This window comes from Macrobrachium nipponense, chromosome 43 (genome assembly GCF_015104395.2).
Source record: "Macrobrachium nipponense isolate FS-2020 chromosome 43, ASM1510439v2, whole genome shotgun sequence".
NCBI classification, from domain to species: Eukaryota; Metazoa; Arthropoda; class Malacostraca; order Decapoda; family Palaemonidae; genus Macrobrachium; species Macrobrachium nipponense.
In genome coordinates, this window is record NC_061104.1 from 43,628,508 (window position 1) to 43,648,507 (window position 20,000).

General features: G+C 35.4%; 1 protein-coding gene across 1 annotated transcript in view; it reads left to right on the forward strand.

The window, feature by feature from the left end:
- LOC135213907 (adhesion G protein-coupled receptor L2-like) overlaps positions 1 to 20,000 on the forward strand; it is a 55,131-nt gene that overhangs the window by 16,610 nt on the left and 18,521 nt on the right. Inside the window, 8 exon segments of the mRNA XM_064248001.1 lie at positions 619 to 756; positions 1,378 to 1,476; positions 3,780 to 3,881; positions 4,532 to 4,630; positions 9,325 to 9,423; positions 10,772 to 10,870; positions 16,829 to 16,891; positions 19,287 to 19,361. Coding sequence (XP_064104071.1) covers positions 669 to 756; positions 1,378 to 1,476; positions 3,780 to 3,881; positions 4,532 to 4,630; positions 9,325 to 9,423; positions 10,772 to 10,870; positions 16,829 to 16,891; positions 19,287 to 19,361 — 724 coding nt within the window. The 5' untranslated portion in view covers positions 619 to 668.

Consider the following 20,000-nt stretch of genomic DNA (forward strand, 5'->3'; position numbering starts at 1 on the left):
GTCCTATTTCCCAATACCTTCTGTTACTTCTTTCCAATGAATGCCATATTTTTTTGAGGCGTGAATTACAAGTCATTATTGGCCCCTGGGGCGGGGTGGGGGGTTTGTCCCATATGAATTGGGTTCACCTTCTGAATGTTAATATAAAGTTCCAACCACGAAGGAAAACTGAAATACTGGCGATGCTAAGCACTTTCGTCCCATTACCAAGAACGTGGTCGCAGCAACGTGATAAGAAGAAGAAAGTACTCTGCATCTCCAGTGTTTGAATTGTCCTTCGTGGCTGTAACTCTGCTCGTATAATCATTGCGTTTCTTTATATATATATATATATATATATATATATATATATATATATATATATATATATATATATATATACATGTATATGTATATATGTATATATAAATAGAGGAAGCGAGGGAAATGGCTCAGGATAGAGACAGATAGAGGAACTGTATCAGCCTTATGACACTGGCCAGTGGCGGGAAGATACAGTAAAGTAAAGAAAAGTAAACATATGAAAAATCATATTCATTAACCGCCTCCCTTTTAACTGCTAAGCCCCCCCTTCCAACCCCCATTCATATGCACCCAATGACTTTTCCCTACTTCCAGGCTGGCAGTCGAGAGCAACCATGTTCCAGGCGAGAGGGGGGAGGAGGAGGATGAGGAGGAGGGGGGCGGCGACCCCCCTGGGGGCTGTATTCCCGTTGCTCAACCTGTTGCTCAACTGCGCAGCCTTCACACGAGCAGGTTAGATAATGGCTGCCGGTTTCCCGTCATCTCGAGATAGTGGCTGGTACACGATCATTGAAATATTATCTATTTTATTTATAACTTTAGGATTTTTCTTTCAGATTAAAAATTTTTTTTTTCTGAAATTGCTTTCTAGGTTAATAATGAAGTTATCGAACTATTTTCACAGTTTGTGGGACTAAGTTCTGTTCGAAATCTAAATATATGAATGTATACGTAGATATGTATACTTAGAAATATGCTAAGGGGCTCACTCACACTTATATACATATGTTAATATAGCATACATATTAATAATATATATATATATATTATATAAAATAAATGTAAATATATATACATATCAATATAATATACATATTTATAATATATATATATACATATATAGATATATATATACATATAAATATATATATATATATATATATATATATATATATATATATATATATATATATATATATATATATATATATATATATATATATATATATATATATATATATATATATATATATATACACACACACACACACCACATAGACAGGTGAGTGAGGTGAGAATGGCACATTCTTGGCATACCTTCACTTTTGTATTATTCTTTTTCTTTTCTAACAGGGCTGGAACTGAACGACGCAATCAAACTTGGCTCGGTGACCCAGGTGGCCAACATCCTCCTGGCGGAGGGGGCGCCCGTCTCCACTAGGGATAACATAGGTGAGCCCTCTCTCTCTCTCTCTCACTCTCTCTCTCTCTCGCTTCTCGTTCAGTGGTTTCAAAACGCCCTCAAGTTCCTGTCGAGGACTTTCAAATGACTAGAATTTTTCTGGTATTTGTCGAATTATTGTGTGTGTGCATGTGTTTATACGTATACGTATATATTATGTATACATATACGTATATCTTATACGTGTATATGTGTACGTATATATACATACATTCTGTATATATATATGTAATATATATATATATATATATATATATATATATATATATATATATATTATATATATATATATATAACGTTTATGTATACTGCTTTAGTTGCCTTTAAATGACAATTGGTACCTTTAGTTTTGCCACTGCTGTGTTTGTTTGTTTGTTTGTATGGTGTTTTTATGTTGCAAGGAAGCAGTGGATATTCAGCAACGGGACCAACGGCTTTACGTGACTTCCGAACCACGTCGAGAGTGAACTTCTATCGCCAGAAATACTCATCACTAACCCCCTCAATGGAATGCCAGATAATGGAACTCGCGGCCACCGAGGTGGCAGGCCAAGACCGTACCGATCACGCCACTGAGTCGCTACTGCGGTGGAAGCTTGCTCCACAAAATATCCGCTTTATTTTTTTTCCTTGAGAATAGAATACAGAGAATTTAGGCCAAACGCCATGCGCTTGGACCTATGAGGTCATTCAGCGCCGAAACGAAACTGACAGTAAAATCATCTGAACGTTGTAACTGGAGGAAAACCTCAAAGCAGCTGAACTATGAATCAATTGTTAAGAGTGGGCGAACGGTGAGATGGAAGAAAAGGAATATGAACGAAGGTGAAGTAAAAGGAATGAAAGGGGGTTGCAGTTAGGGGCCTTAAGGGACACTGCAAAGAACCTTAAGTTATGTCTAGCGGTGCACTGACGACACTACCTGCCTACGGAGTATTTTTCCTTAATAAAGTGGCCTTTTGCAATACCATAATACCACCGCGGTACGAGCAACGGGCCAATCTGGTCACTTCGTGACTTCTCGAGGTTTATGAAGGTAAAGTTCCCTTCGTCGTCATAATCATAAATCATAATTTGGCCACAAGGAGGTCCGGGTGCGCAGTTGCTTTGTAATGAGACGATGGAGACCTTTCTCGAGTGTTGCCTGTTCAATGAACTACTGATCTACGTTCACCTTTGAACCCAAGATTCAGTTCAAGACTGAATGCATTTCCTGCCGCGGGTCGATTCGTGCCAACGGTTATCACGAAGTATCATTTTTTCTTGCATGCGAATATGAAGCCGTTTGATATAGTTTATTTCTACTGATCTGGTATTTATATTTTTATCTGAATTGCTACACAAAATTATCTTAGCTTTCGTGTTACCTTTGTATTTTCATATAAAGTTCATGAAGTTTAATGATCATTTTCAGTTCTATTTCAAAACTTTCCTTGCAACTTTTAGCTTGAAAAGTAAACAAAGTGCCTGTAGCACTTCTCGTGAACACAGGTAAACAATAGTCATACATAATAAAAAATTTTACTTAATGGAATTTTTCCAACGGTCCGGAATTTATCGACCGATTTCAACCCCCCAAGAATTTATCGATCCTTTAAACCCCCCGGGAATTTATTAACCGCTTTCGACCCACATGAATTAATCGACCCATTTTAACCCCCCAAGAATTTATTGTTCTCTAAAACCACCAGGAATTTAACGACCCATTTCAACCCCCCAAGAATTTATCGATCCTTTAAACCCCCGGGAATTTATTAACCCCTTTCAACCCACGGGAATTAACCGACCCCTTTTAATCCCTAGAAATTTATCGACCCATTTTAACCCCTAGGAATTAATATCGACCCCCTTAAATATTACTATCGATTTCCACTAGTCGACAAGTTCCTCACTGGTCGAGTGGTTTGCGTACTCGCCTATCAGTCAGGCAGCCCGAGATCGCTCCCCGCTGCTGCCAGTGCGGAATCAATTTATTTCTGGCGATTAGAAATTAATTTCTCTACATAATGTGGTTCGGATCCCACAATAAGATGTATGTCCCGTTGCTAAGTAACCAATTGGTCCCTAGGCACCTCAATAAAAACCTAATCCTTCGGGGCAGCCCTTTATAGGAGAGCTGTTGACTCAGCTCAGTGGTCTGGCTGAACTAAGATAATACTTAACTCGGCATAAAGTCAAGCAAATTCTGTGAGAATTGAGAACTTGACCTCAGCGGTCTGGTAAAAGTGTTTAATATCAAATGCCCTATATATACACAGGTTGAATGCCTCTACCTTCATATACCTCTATACAGGTTGGACTCCTTTGCATAACGCCGCCAACACCGGAGGTGCTGACGTGGCGAAACTCCTCATCAGCCACAAAGCTGACCTCGATGCCAGGGATATGGACTACGGTCAGTAGAATTTTCATCAGAATAGTAATAATAATTTTAAAAATCCTCATAGTAGCACGAGTCTTCAAATGAAGAAACAAATCCACGGTTATGTAAATGTACATATATTTAGATTTAAAACTTTGAAGATAGCTTTCGGGAATCTGTTCGGTTCCCCTTATCAATCTGATTGATTGATAAGGGGAACCGAACAGATTCCCGAAAGCTATCTTCAAAGTTTTAAGTTCAAAAATATGTACATTTACATACTGAGGATTTGTTTCTCCAATAATGATAATATAATGATAAATATTAATATTCTGGAAAATGACGTTCATTAATACAGGTTTTATCGAAAACAACGGCTATTTCAGCCGCGTTTATTTTGTATAGAAAAAAGTCAATAATAAGAAGAATAGAGAAACTTCTATTACAAAATAAACGCTGCTGAAATAGCCATAATTTCGATATTAATTAACTGTTGATAATGATCTGTATTTTCGAAGATAATACTCTATAATACTTCTCATTAGTGTATCACCAATAAACTAAAAAAAGAAATAATTGTCTTCCCTACATCACTTTCATTTCCAAAATTAAAAATACCTAACGTGAAAATCCTGTACCTATAGATAAGTAATGAGGATTTTTTTTTTTTTTTTTTTTTGCAGGATTAACGGCGTTGCACCTAGCAGCCAAAAACGGGGAGGAAGAGGTCACCGAGGTCCTCCTGGAGGCCGGAGCCTCCAGCAACTTGACTGACATCAGAGGTAACAGATAATTTCATTTATTGCTCTTGAAGGATAGAATAATCTATTACTCTTTAAGGACAGAATAATCTATTGGGTTTGGAGGGTAGAATAGAAGGATAGAATAATCTACTGCTCTAAAGGATAGCAAAATCTATTGGTTTTAAAGGATAGAATAATCTATTGCTCTTGAAGGATAGCAAAATCTATTGGTCTTGAAAGATAGAATAATCTTTTGGTCTTGAAGGATAGACTAGAATATGAAAATTAGGCCAAACACCAAGCAATGGGACCCATGAGGTCATTCAGAACTAGATACAAAGTGAAAAGGTTACAAAGGTGTAGCAGGAGGAACACCTCGCAGCTGCACTATGGAGCAATTGTTAGGAGAGGATGGAGGAAAGTAAGAAGGAAGAAAGAGAATATGAACGGAGGTACAGTAAAAAGGAATGAAATTCAGGGAGAATGACATTCACTCTGACAGTCTATGAGGAATGAAAGAATGAAAGAATGGAATTCAGGGAGAATGACAATCACTCTGCCAGTCAATAATGAAATATTGGCTATAGAACAAAGGTTCGTGATTCGAATAGAGGAAGATAAAAGATAAGAGATTTAAAAAAAGAGGAATTAACATGTAAATGTAAACGATTGCAATCATTTAAAAACCTGTTTAGTGAAGAAATAATATATAACGGAAGACATACGAAAAAATTGTAATACTTTCTACTTGGGAAATAGAAAAGAGAACAAGATGGAAGGAATCATACATCATATATCAGAGATCAATTAATGTTAATGAAACAATAACAAGTAAATAAAAGCACTGATGTTTTTTTCGGCACAATGAAGTTTTCTGTAGAGCGTGTAATGCTGTATGGAACTCTCAGCGACGGCTCGGTTCTAGCCCCTGTCTGGTTGGTACCTACAGCGGTGCCAGACGCACGATCACGTCTAACTTTGTCCTTGAATAAAATAAAAACTGCTTAGGCTAGAGGGCTGGTTTTTCGTATTTTAGATGATTGGAGGGTGGATGATCAACATGCCAATTTGCAGCCCTCTAGCCTCAATAGTTTTTAAGATCTGAGGGCTGGAGAGAAAAAGTGCGGACGGACAGACAAACAGCTATATCAATAGCTTTCTTTTACAGACAACTAAAAAAGACAAAATGGTCAGGAAAGGCAATAAGGAAAAGAAAGCGGTTAAACATTTCTCCTAAAAAAAAAAAAAAAAATCATTAGAGATAACCGGACGGGAGCACAGTTCAGGAGGTGCCGTTGCAAAGGCAACACCAACGCCAAAAAGGGATGCAGGTCAGTACCAGGTGTCTCTGCAAAAAAAAAAAAAAAAAAAAAAAAAAAAAAAAAAAAAAGACGTTGAGCTAAGCCAAGCCTTTCAGGGCATGGCCGAGGCTCGCACACTCGCGTGCCAAGAGAAAGTTCACACTCTCTTCCCATGAGATCTCCGGTGCCAGGTGCCAACGGTCGAAAGCGGAAATAGGAAAAGAAACTCAAATGACGTCCAGGTATGTCGACGTTGTGTTGGATGGTAGAGAATCACTTTCACACTTCAAGATTCAAAAGGAAAGAGAATGTCAGAAATAGTTTCTCACACGCACTTTGATTTGATTTAATTTTTTTTTATTTATATAGATTTTTGGCATTATGCCAAGCACTGGGGCAACTAAGGCCATTCAGCGCTGAAACTGAAATTGACTATAATAGGTCTGAAAGGTGTAACAGGAGGAAAACCTCAAAGCAGTTGCACAATGAAACAATTGTTAAAAGAGGGTGGACAGTAAGATGGAAGACAGAGAATATGAACGGAGGTAGTTGCAGCTAGGCGCCCAAAGGCACGCTGCAAAGAACCATAAGTAATGCCTACAGTGCACCGAATGAGGTCCACTGACAGCAATACCAACCCCCCCCACCCCTTACGGTGTACAGGTACTGCTGCATGAGCTTTTGATGACACTGATATAATCGTAAAAAGGCAAGCCCATACGCGCTTTGCATACGTATAGACAAAACACATGAACATTCAAATGCACAGTCCATATGGGAAATAAATGTTCTTCAGGTTGACATACAAACGCTGACACGTGAATATGATATTTATTACTCATCTAATTTCTCCAACTCACTCAAACACCACTGCTACAAATTCATCTGGGACTACTATTGCCCTTAAGAATCTGTAAACACGTGAAAGATCTGAGGCATATTATTAAGCACATTAAATATGAAATTAGTATGTGTAAATGGCTATTCAATAACTGTTAAAACTGTTTGGTAAAAAAAACTCTTAAAATAATTTATTGACTCCGTAAACACATCAAAAGATGTGAGGCATGTTATTAGATTAAATATGAAAATACCAATTGTAAATGGCTACTTAATAATGTTAAAAATGTTTGGTAAAAAATACTCTTAAAATTACTTATTGATGTGAGGCCTATTATTACATTAAATATGTAAGTATCAAGTGTAAAGGGTTATTTACTCGTAATAACTGTTAAACCTGTTTGGTAAACAAAAAACACACTCTCAAAATTACTTATTGGCTGGCTATGTAAACACATCAAAAGATGTGAGGCATATTATCAGATTAAATATGCAAGTACCAAGTGTAAAGGGTTATTTACTCGTAATAACTGTTAAACCAGTTTGGTAAAAAAAAAAAAACAAACAAACAAACTTAAAATTACTTATTGACTCTGTAAACACATAAAAAGATGTGAGGCATATTATTAGATTTAATATGAAATTACCAACTGTAAATGGCTATTTAATAACTATTAAAACTGTTTGGTAAAAAAAAAATACCTATTAAAATAACTTACTGACCTGACTCTTTATAGCGAATCTCTATTACGTTTTCGTCATTGATTCTGCATTCTGAATATATATATATATATATATATATATATATATATATATATATATATATTATATATATATACTTTAATAAGACTGAAACGGATCGAGCATCTATGTATATATTCCGACCGCACTCTGTAGTAAAAGTGTCACACGAGCTTGAATTCAAGGCCACGGTGAGGTTTGTGGACCGATATCCTTTTCCACTATTGTCGCTAAAAGAAGAAGAAGAAGAAGAAGAAGAAGAGATGTGACTACAATTACTTTAAGGTTATTACTTGTATTGCGTTGCGTAGACATGAACGACATTTTGTGCAATACAGTGGACACGTTCAGATAAATCAAATTCCATGTTTCAGATGACAAAATGAGCGTAAAACTGCTTAAGTGAAGAATGAAGAGATGTTATCCGTAATATAAGTACATACGTGTATACATACATGTATGCATGTACACACACACACACACACATATATATATTATATATATATATCTATATATATATATATATATATATATATATATATGTATATATAGTATATATATATATATATATGTGTATATATATGTATATAATATAATCTAATATTATATATATATATAATATATATATATAATGTATATTATATATATAGATATATATGTATGTATATATTATATATATATATATATATATATATATATATGATATATATATAATTATATATATGTATATATATATATATTGTATATATACATAATATCTATTAGTATATATATATATATATATATATATATATTATACATGAAAATATCACATAATTCATGATTCATATACAAGCATTAAACTACAAGTGACCTTTAGTATCCAATTGTTTACATTTTTCTATGGAATGTATCTTTGCCAGGAGAGAAAATTTGGCATAGGTTACAAATTCTGTAAGATAATAATTCAACGGCACGCCATCAAAGTTTTATGCATTGAATTGAATTGAATATGGACTTTAGGCCAAAGTCCAAGCACTGGGACCTACGAGGCCATTCAGCGCTGAAATGGAAACTGCCAGTAAAGGGGTTGATAGGTGCAACAGACGGAAAACCTCAAAGCAGTTGCACTATGAAGCAATTGTTAGGAGACGGTGGAAAGTAAGATGGAAGAAAGAGAATATGAAAAGAGGTACAGTAAAAGGAACGAAAGGGGGTTGCAGCTAGGGGCCTAAGGAAGGCACGCTGCAAAGAACCTTAAGTAACGCCTACAGTGCACAGAATGAGGCGCACTGGACGGCACTACCCCCCTCTACAGGTTCAAAGTTTTAAGCATTTTGAAAGAATATGCAAAATGTAAGGAGAAAGGACATGATAGCGTAGTGTGGTTGACCATAAAAGAGTTTTAGGCTCTCTCTCTCTCTCTCTCTCTCTCTCTCTCTCTCTCTCTCTCTCTCTCTCCTCAATAGGTCCTCATTTCGCCCATCACTTGATCAAGATTATTGATATAATATAATAACTTTAGTAAACTCACATTAACCGTGCATCCGATGTCTAGGGCAGTCCCTGACGACGCTCCTGATTGGCTGTTGATAAGCCAATCACAGGGCTGGAAACTCTCGGTCTCTCTCGCGAGTTCACATAGGCAGGATGTATGTTCCACCTCTCCTGAGGGATACTTTTGAAAGACGTATCCCTCAGGAGAGGTGCGGGGCATACATCCTGCCTATGTGAACTCTCGAGAGAGACTGAGGAGAGTTTCCAGCCCTGTGATTGGCTTATCAACAGCCAATCAGGAGCGTCGTCAGGGACTGCCCTAGACATCGGATGCACGGTTGATGTGAATCTACTATAGCGCAATCTCCACTGCAGGGCAGACTCCCCTCCACTTGGCAGCCTGGAAGGGCCATTTGAACACTACCCTCCTGTTACTGGAACACGGAGCCGACATCAACGCCAGGGATGATTTCGGTAAGATAATTATGTCACATAGAGTAGGAATTCTTATCACATCACCGGGATTCACATACATGCACTAAGCTACAAATGTCCTTTAATATCCAATTCGCTCTACCTCGGAATTAATATATTTTCATATATGTTAACCGAAGGGGAATTTTTTGGTTGGTAATCATTTCGTCCTCCCGTGGATTCGAACCAGCGGTCAGACAACGGAGAAATCAGGACTGCAGTGGCATTATCCGCTCGGCCAGGATAATGTCCGCCGTCTGACCGCTGGTTCGAATCCACTGGAGGACAAAATGATTATCAACTAAAAAATTCCCCTTCGGTTAACATATATGAAAGCTATAATTCCGAGGTAGAGCGAATGGGATATTAAAGGACATTTGGAGCTTAATTGCACTTACGTGGAGTATGAACTGACTTACACTTGCATAATCATATACGTCCCTATTTATGGATACGTATATACACAAATGTGACGCATTCAAATCTCTTCCCCGGTGATATATTCTGACAGATTTATATATACATAAATATACATATATTTATAATATTATACTGTATCTCTTTCCCGGTGATATTCATACACATTTATGCATACATACATAAATATACATATGCTTAGAATATTATACTGTATCTCTTCCCCGGTGACATTCTTACACATTTATACGTACATACATAAATATACATATATTTAGAATATCATATATTTTATGTATATATAATATATATATATATATAGATATATATATATATATATATATATATATATATATATATATATATATACCACACACACACACACACATAGTATATATTATATATATAGATATATATATATATATATATATATATATATGAGTACGTATATTATATATATATATATATATATATCTATATATATATATATATATATATATATATATATTATACATATATACACACACACGAGGAATGTAAAGTATTCAGTTTGTAACAATGACGGTTTACGTATTCTTTTGAATCCACTACTCATATTTACTACTAGCTAATTAGGTCTCTACTGCCTTGATATATTATTATTATTATTATTATTATTATTATTATTATTATTATTATTATTATTATTATTATTGTTGTTGTTGTTGTTGTTGTTGCTGTTGTTCCTTCAGGCAGTACACCCCAGTATTATTATCAATATTCTATTTATTATTGTTATTATCATTGTTTCAGGCAGGACATCCCAGCATTATTATTACTATTCTAGTTATTATTATTATTATTATTATAATTATTGTTGTTGTTGTTGTTTCAGGCAATACACGCCAGTATTATTATTACTATTATATTATTATTATTCTTATTGCTTCAGGCAGCACACCCCTCCGCCTGGCTGCCATTCAGAATTCGGAAACCATCGTGAAGGCGCTTCTAACCCTGTGCCCTGACCTCCGGCTCCCCGATAACAAAGGTACGTGAATGACCTTGTGTGATCTCCTGAAATGGCTGTTGCGCACAACCTACTTCTTTCAAATAGTAGGACTTTATATAAAAATATAAAAGATACATATGTAGATATAGATATTATATATACAGTATATAAGTATGTATGTAATATATATACATATACATATCATATATATATAATATATATATATATATATATATATATATATAGTATATATATAGAAATATATTTAAATTAAACAGGCAGGTTTCTCTAAACCCAACTATACAATTTAGGCAGGGTAAGCACACCAACAGGTCAAGGAACTTATATTTATTAAGTTGCAACGTTTCGAAGCCAACCAGCAGGTCACATTTTCAAGCTACAAATTAACAATCTCTAATTAGTACAATAAAATTAAGCTACAATATTAATATACACAATGTAAGGTACAATAAAACAATCACAGTTAAGCATACAAATGAGGACCAACCGTTGAGTGTGAAGACAGAGGAAGGACTAACGAAAAACGTAAACATTTCACAAGAGGTAAAGAGGTGTAGACGTGGCATGGGTGTTCAGTGAGGGGACCAGTTATTTAATAAACAATTTTTCATTAATTGTTAAAACCTTATGATTGGAAGCTCTGCCCAAAACCTTAAAGTCCTTGTGCTGAATAGAATAACTATATTTATCGGTATGATCCCTTATGTTGGAAAATTCGGGATTCGAAAACTTAGTGCTATGACTATCGATTCGGACCTTAAGTAACCTGTGTCGATCCAATAATACGTATAGGTTCCTCGATTACATCTTCACACTCAACGGTTGGTCCTTATTTGTATTTTCCACTGTGATTTTTTTATTGTACCTTACATTGTGTATTTTAATATTGTAGCTTAATTTTATTGGGCTAATTAGATATTGTTACTCTGTAGCTTGAAGATGAGGCCTGCTGGTTGGCGTCGAAACGTTGCAACTTAATAAATATAAGTTCCTTGACCAGTTGTTGTGCTTCCCCTGCCTTCATTTTATATATATATATTACATATATATGTATGATATATATATATACATATATATGGTATGTATATATATACATATATATAGTATGTATATATATATATATATATATATATATATATATATACTATATATCTCGTTATATATTTAAAAAATATTTTTAGTGATGCTCAAAAAAATAAACTAGCGTTTTATGTGCGACTAATTATATTCATTATAATAATATATATCATATAATATATATATATATATAGTATATATTATATATATATGTTATAGTAATATTATATATATATATATAATATATTGTATATATTTATAATATATATTTATATATATAATAATATATATGATAATATATATAACTATTCATTATAGTGAGGTTCGTTAATCAATAACTAACTTTTAATGTACTACAAATTATATTACATATATCTGTGGTATATATATATATATATAGTGTGTGTGTGTGTGTTTGTGTGTATAACATATACACACACGTATATATGTGTGTATGTATTATGAGTCATTGTTTTAGTACATGTTATTTACAAAATAATGTAGAACAAAATCGTGCTTCATAAGTAATCCCATCACTTCTTGCCACCAATTCGAAAAGTTAAAATTTTGCGTAAATATTGTCCAGTTATCTCATGCCATTTTCCTCAGCATTATTTTTACTATTATTATTTTTTTTTTTTTTTTTTCTTTGCTCTATCACAGTCCTCCAATTCGACTGGGTGGTATTTATAGTATGGGGTTCCGGGTTGCATCCTGCCTCCTTAGGAGTCCCAATCACTTTTCTTACTATGTGCGCCGTTTCTAGGATCACACTCTACTGCATGAGTTCTGGAGCTACTTCAGCTCTAGTTTTTTTAGATTCCTTCTCAGGGATCTTGGGATCGTGCCTAGTGCTCCTATGATTATGGGTACAATTTCACTGGCATATCCCATATCCTTCTTATTTCTATTTTCAGATCTTGATACTTATCCATTTTTCCCTCTTCGTTTCTCTTCAAACTCTGGAGTGTCCTAGTGGTATTGCGACATCAATGAGTGATACTATATTATTATTATTATTATTATTATTATTATTATTATTATTCAGAAGATGAAACCTATTCATATGGAACAAGCCCACCAATAGGGCCACTGACTTGAAATTCAAGCTTCCAAAGAATATTAAGGTGTTCATTAGGAAGAAGAAAGACGAGGTAAAGGGAAATACTGAAAGACGAGACACCACTTAGGAGGAGCTGAAGACGTTCCAGCGAGGGATTCCTGAGAGTTCACTTGTTTTTCTGGAATCAACTTCTTCTAGGGTCTCCTTCCTTTTAATTAAGAAAACAAAGCTTGATCCGACCTCCACCTTACTCGGGGCGCATGCAAGAATTTCCCCTCACGCATAAGTTGTAAACGTTATATTCGTAACTTAACGTAGTAGATTAAAAGGTGCTAAAATCTATGGTCAAACAGATCCTTCTTTCACCAACGAAAAATAAAATAAATACGCTATACTTTGTTAAAAATAATTTTTACGTACTGTTTAATATGCACATTTCTTTTTACACTTTCATTCTAATAAATAAATCATGAATATCCTATCCTAAAATTCCTGTGCTGTTAACTCAAAGCGAAACACTTTTTTTCAGTCAGGCCTCTTTAGGCTCTCCCACAGACTCTTCCTATCCCCAACAAGACCAACCACAATAACAAAGTAGTTTGTAGGTTTACTCCACGAGTAAGCGAAAATAATTCTTACAATTTTGAAATCATCACAATTTCGCCTACGCACACCGTCCCCGACCAGCAAGACTGGTACATTTGAGACCATGTCATGCATGAAAATCCTGTTTAAATCTTCCACAAATTAATAATATAATCCTCTGCCCCCTTCCTGGACGACTGTGGTTATCGTGACCTATCTCCTCCTCCTCCTTTTTCCACCTCCTCCTGTCAGGGTCAACTGGTCTCCGGGAAAGGAGTGCCGGCCAGTTTGGTGTTCACAAGCGTGTAAAGACTTTTTGAACATTTTGCTGTGGCGTCACCCTTCCCCTCCTCCTTTTTCGTTAGGAAGAGGGAAGGAGGGTATCCCGAAGGCAGGGGGGTGGGGGGGAGGAGGACCCTCCGGTCCCCCTGCCCGAGGGCAAAGGTGACGAATGACCCGTTCATTCCGTGCGCATTCGCAAGAAGGAAATGCGCGCACTAACGAGAATATATATATGTCAAGAAGGCGAGAATCGTGTCTCTCCTCAAAAACGGAGTTAAATATAGAGTGGGAGCGTGAATTAAAGCAAAAAATAAATAAATAAAATAAAAAATGAAATAAAAAACAATTAAAATTTAGTAAATAAATAAAAAAAGGCAATAAAGAACATCCCAGGCAAGGATTCAGGAAAACGACTAGCTTCACATCAGGCCGCGCACATATACTGTATATACTGTACTCAAAATACGCACACATTATATATAATAAAGTCATATAAAAATATTATATATATATAATATATATATATTATTATAATAATTATATATCTATAATATATAAATAAATATATATGTAATATTATAAACGAGAGGAGAGAAGAGAGAGAGAAATTAAGAATGGTGTGTAGAAGAATCTTACTGGTCATTTTACCAGCCAGACACAAATGTAATTGTAATAGCCACAACAATGCTCTTGTGACGTCTCGAATTCTTCTCGCTTTTTTTTTTTTTTATTCGCTTGTCGCTACAAAGCCTTGAGATCCAAGTGCAAGACACGTGAAGAAATTACGACGTCCGGTATGTGCGTATGCGGGTGGGTTGGTGTGAGTGTGTATGTGGAGTGGGTTGGTGTATGTGGGTGGGTTGGTGTGAGTGCGTGCGCATTAACCCGATCTAGAATCCACTCCTAGCCAGTAATCAAATTATTAGAGCAAAGATAATGATTGTTGCCTTACCCTCTTGCTAAAGACGAATTTCATCGTCCATGAGTGAGGCCCATCATTTGGAAATCTCTCAGTTGGAGAAACTTTCTCGACGAACTCTTTTGGGACAGGTTTATGAATCTGGAATTGGAAAAAAAAAAATAATGAAGTGAAAGTGACCTTAAAAATATCCAAGTTTTTTTTTTATGGTGTACTCGCAACATCTGAAGATTTTTAAGTTAATTTTCAATCATGTTTTAAACTTATGTATTTGTTTATCATCATTATTATAACGGGATTAAGATTAATTTTTTTATAATGATTTTTCAATTTTTATGCCTCTATTATCAATACAATTACGAGAGTAAAATTAATCTTTCATTACTTTTATCTATGTATGTAATCATTACCCTATTTTATAAAAAATATTTTCATTTATTTATCTAATAATTATTATTATCATTCTCATTATTATTATTATTACGAGAATAATATTAATTTTCCATCATTTTTATCAATGAGTCTATGTGTTATCATCAATATTATTATTCGCAATGAAAAACTTGCAACTGATAAAAGGAATTTTTTTTTTTTTTTTAAAGTAAAAACAAAAACGAATTATTAAAGAGTTGAAAAGCAACAAATGAAGACACCTGATTTCATGTTACTGTGAGACTCTTCTTTTGAGCAACTGGAAATGTTTCGTAAAGGGAGGAGGAGGAGGGGAAGAGTAAACTAATGCAAGAGGAATAATGAAGACGGGGAGAATGCAAGAGAACGCCTCTTCGAAGCATACCAATAATAATAATAATAATAATAATAATAATAATAATAATAATAATAATCTGATATTCAAAATGGAATAAATACACAGAAAAAAAAAAACAAAAGCATAAAAAGGCAATTCCGAAGAAAACAGGAAAAAAAATCTTACACTAAAAAGTGAGACGAAATTGAGTCGTCGCTTAATAAATAGAAATATCAGACTTAGGACTGAAATACACAGAGAAAAAAAGGCAAACCATAAATGAATAAATAAATAAAACAAGAGAAATAAAAGAAAAAATAACGATAACTGTAAAAAGTGAAACGAAACGAAATTGTCACTGAAAAGAGCTGTTTATCGTTCAGCCATGTCAGCCAATTCAGACTATAAGTCCCGTTCAGCGCTGGCAGCTATATACTACGTTTTAATAAGCTGAGACACAGAGAGAGAGAGAGAGAGAGAGAGAGGGTCGAGGATAACGAGGGACGGGTAACGGCTTTTTTTTTTTTTTTTAATACCTGTCCGCGGTCAATCAGGACAGTTGGCGGAAGTCACGACGTTGATAGAATAATAATAATAATAATAATAATAATAATTTTATTATTATTATTATTTGCTGGATGAAGACCTTTATTAACACAGGCTTTATTGATATAATGGCTATTTCAGCCGCGTTTTTATTTTGTATAGAAGTGTCTCTATTCTTCTTATTACTGACTTCTCTTCTATACTCAAGTTTGGCTTTATAACGCCAAATGGGGGATTCTTGTAAATGAAAAAAAAACGTGGTGTTTGTCAACGTGGATATATTATACAAAATGCAGTACAAATTGGATCTTAAGCCTAGTCGACAAAAGATACTAAATGACTTATTCTGGATTCCTCTTGTCCAGGAGCGTTTGCTCCTCTCTCTCTTCTTCTTCTTCTTGCAATGTTTCGTCCTTAAACCCAGAAAATAGAGAAACTTCTATACAAAATAAACGCGGCTGAAATAGCCATTATTTTCATTAAAACCTGAATAAGTATTATTATTATTAATTACTACTACTACAACTGGCGGCGGTTCCGGAACAGTCCTTATGCTATGTTTGTTTGTATGGTGTTTTTTTACGCTGCATAGAACCAGTTATTCAGCAACGGGACCAACGGCTTGACGTGACTTCCGAACCACGTCGAGAGTGTCTTATGCTACGTGAATATAGACATAAATAAGTGACGTCACGTGACTTTTCTTGTCAATGAAGAATCTTCATCTTATATATATGTCCCTTCTTCCTTTTGCAGGAGTGACTGTGGAGGAATTCGCGAAGAAGAAACGCCTCGTAAATATAGTGTCCATTCTGGAAGGTAAGATTATTCCCCCCTCTTCATTTGGTCGCATATTGAATGCATATTTTAACAATGCATATTTTAACCATATTCTCTTCCTATGGTAATGATTTTATTTTCACTCTGTTAATATATGGAACCTTATTTTCTGGCTATGTTAAAGAATTTTTTTTTTTATTTTGTTATGTGGAAATGAATATATGGCGTTGCAAGAAAAATAAGATCTTTGTTCATGGTTGACTTTATGTGAAAAATGTATGAATAAAAATCAATTATAAATAGTCATAATATGTCAAATCATTTTTAGATGATCTCGAAGTAAGAGGGAAATTTATACTGAAAAAAAAATAACAAATCTTTGTTCATGGTAGACTTTAACAGTGTCATAATATGGTAAATCATTTTTAGATGATCTCCAAACAGAGGAAAATCTATACTGAAAAAACATTTGATTCGAAACAGAAATAAGAGAAACTTATTCATCAACAACAGAAAACCCTTTTCATAGATGTTCAAACGGAATTCCGTGATGCAGCGTTTTTATTCTGAAAGTGGAATGTTTTTCCGGTGAAAATACAATCTTTGGTGGAGGAAAAATATCTAGATATTGTTTGTTTGTATGGTGTTTTTACCTTGCATAGAACCAGTGGTTATTTAGCAACGGGACCAACGGCTTGACGTGACTTCCGAACCACGTCGAAAGTGAACTTATGTCACCAGAAATACACATCTCTGACCCCTCAATTGAATGCCCGAGAATCGAACTCGCAACCACCGAGGTGGAAGACAAAGACCATAGCAACCACGCCACTGAGGCGCTGATAGATACTGATTTACTGACAGACAGGTGATATTTTCTCAGGTGTTGACTGCAAAATGGAATGGAATATATAGAATTTAGGACAAAACCAAGCACTGGGACCTATGAGGTCATTCAGAGTTGAAAGGGAAACTTGACATTGAGGAGGTGTGAAAGGTGTAACAGGAGGGAAACCAAAGCATGATGGAAGAGAGAGAGAGAGAGAGAGAGAGAGAGAGAGAGAGAATACGAATGGAGGTACAGTAAAAGGAATGAATGGGGTTGTCAACTTGGTTTGTTTGTATGGTGTTTTTACGTTGCATGGAACCTGTGGTTATTCAGCAACGGGACCAACGGCTTGACGTGACTTCCGAACCACATCGAGAGTGAACTTCTATCACCAGAAATACACATCTCCCCCCTTCAGTGGAATGCCCGAGAATCAAACTCGCTGCCAACGAGGTGACAGGCCAACACCATACCGACCACACCACTGAGGCGCTCTTCAACTTGAGGCGGGGGGACGCTGCAAAGAACGTTAAGTAATGCCTACTGTGCAACGCGGGAGGTACACTGACGATACTAACCCGCCCTACGGGTTTGATTGCAAAATGACCTTGATCTCAAGAACATGTTTCCCTGTTAACTTTCTGCGTCCTGTTGCCAAGATCTGAACCAAAACAGACGTTTTTCAGGTGTTTCATCTTTCAATTGCGACATGCTTGATGTCAGAGAAACGCGAACGCACGCCGATCGGAATTTGTCACCAACATGAGCTATCTGACGCGAAGTTAGGTAACTTGATGCTCAATTCTGTCAAATCAAATGGCAATAGCGCTTACAAGAGAGCGCTTTGCTTGAATGCCCTGGGTAAGAGCGCCAATTCAGCGTTCGTGTGACAGCGTCCTTAGGTCAAATAATTTTTTTGGAGTGCTTGATTGAGTTGTCAGAGAAAGACCTGAAAAAAAATTTTTTTTTGACAGCGTCATCAGGTCAAAAGCACTTTTCGAATGTGTTAATTTGCCTGTTTTTCTACAAACTGATGTCTTCTAATCTGTTTTTCCCATTACCGTTACTTCTTTCCAATGCACATCATATTCTTTGATGATTAAATTGAATTCTTAGGAAAACAGCGACAAAAAAAAAGTGCTCACGTGAGACAGACCTCAGGTCAAGTAGCAGAGAGACAGAGACAGAGAGAGAGAGAGAGAGAGAGAGAGAGAGAGAGTTACAAGGATTAGGATGTCTCAAGGACTTGTTAGTCCATCCGGGGAGCCATCACGTGCTCACTTACAAAGAGAGAGAGAGAGAGAGAGTGTGTATGTTACAAGGATTAGGATGTCTCATAGAGAGAGAGAGAGTTACAAGGATTAGGATGTCTCATAGAGAGAGAGAGAGAGTTACAAGGATTAGGATGTCTCATAGAGAGAGAGAGAGAGAGAGAGAGAGTTACAAGGATTAGGATGTCTCAAAGACACTTGTTACTCCACCCGAGGAGCCATCGTGTGCTCACTTAGAAAGAGAGAGAGAGAGAGAGAGAGAGAGAGAGGTTTCACTTACACCCCTACCAGAGAAATAACATTCACTTTTCCTCTGTTTTCCCTTCCCCATCAGACCACCGGAGGATTCCTTGCAGCAGACACAAGCTCCGGCAGGGGGCTGTGGAGCAATACCACCTCATCCACAACGGTAAGTGCTTCAACAGAACTGGTTCTGGGATGTGGAATGTTTTCCTTCTTGGTCTTCCTTCTGAATAAATCCTGCTGCTTGATTGTTTCGTATTCCTAGTTCTCAGGAATTCATACTAACTCTTTGAAGGTGATAAATGTCTATATATATATAATATATATATATATATATATAATATATATATATATATATCATATATATATATATATATATATATATATATATATATACAAATTTTCGTTTACTGCGTGTCCCTAATTCTAAGGATTTCATACTAACCCTTTGAAGGTGATAAATGTCGACTGGTATTTTTTTGTTTTTGTTGTTAAGTTTTACTATGGTTTCTATAAAGTTATCTGAATAATACATTTAAATTACAAAGAAATGGTGTCGTGTATTTAGTTGTAATGCATTCGACTCTCTGTATCATTTGGAACTTTTTACGCAATCCAGTACGTTAGTGTTTCTCTTCATTTTTTTAGAAGTTTAATTTGAATCAAACTACTATTTTTATTTCTATTTAAAGAAATTGATTTGGCAATGTACACTTGAAAAAAAAAAACATGTCAAATTTATATTCCTCTGAGCTGAATCCGCAACGTCAATTTTATTGATTTAACGCTTTAAAGAATCCTATAC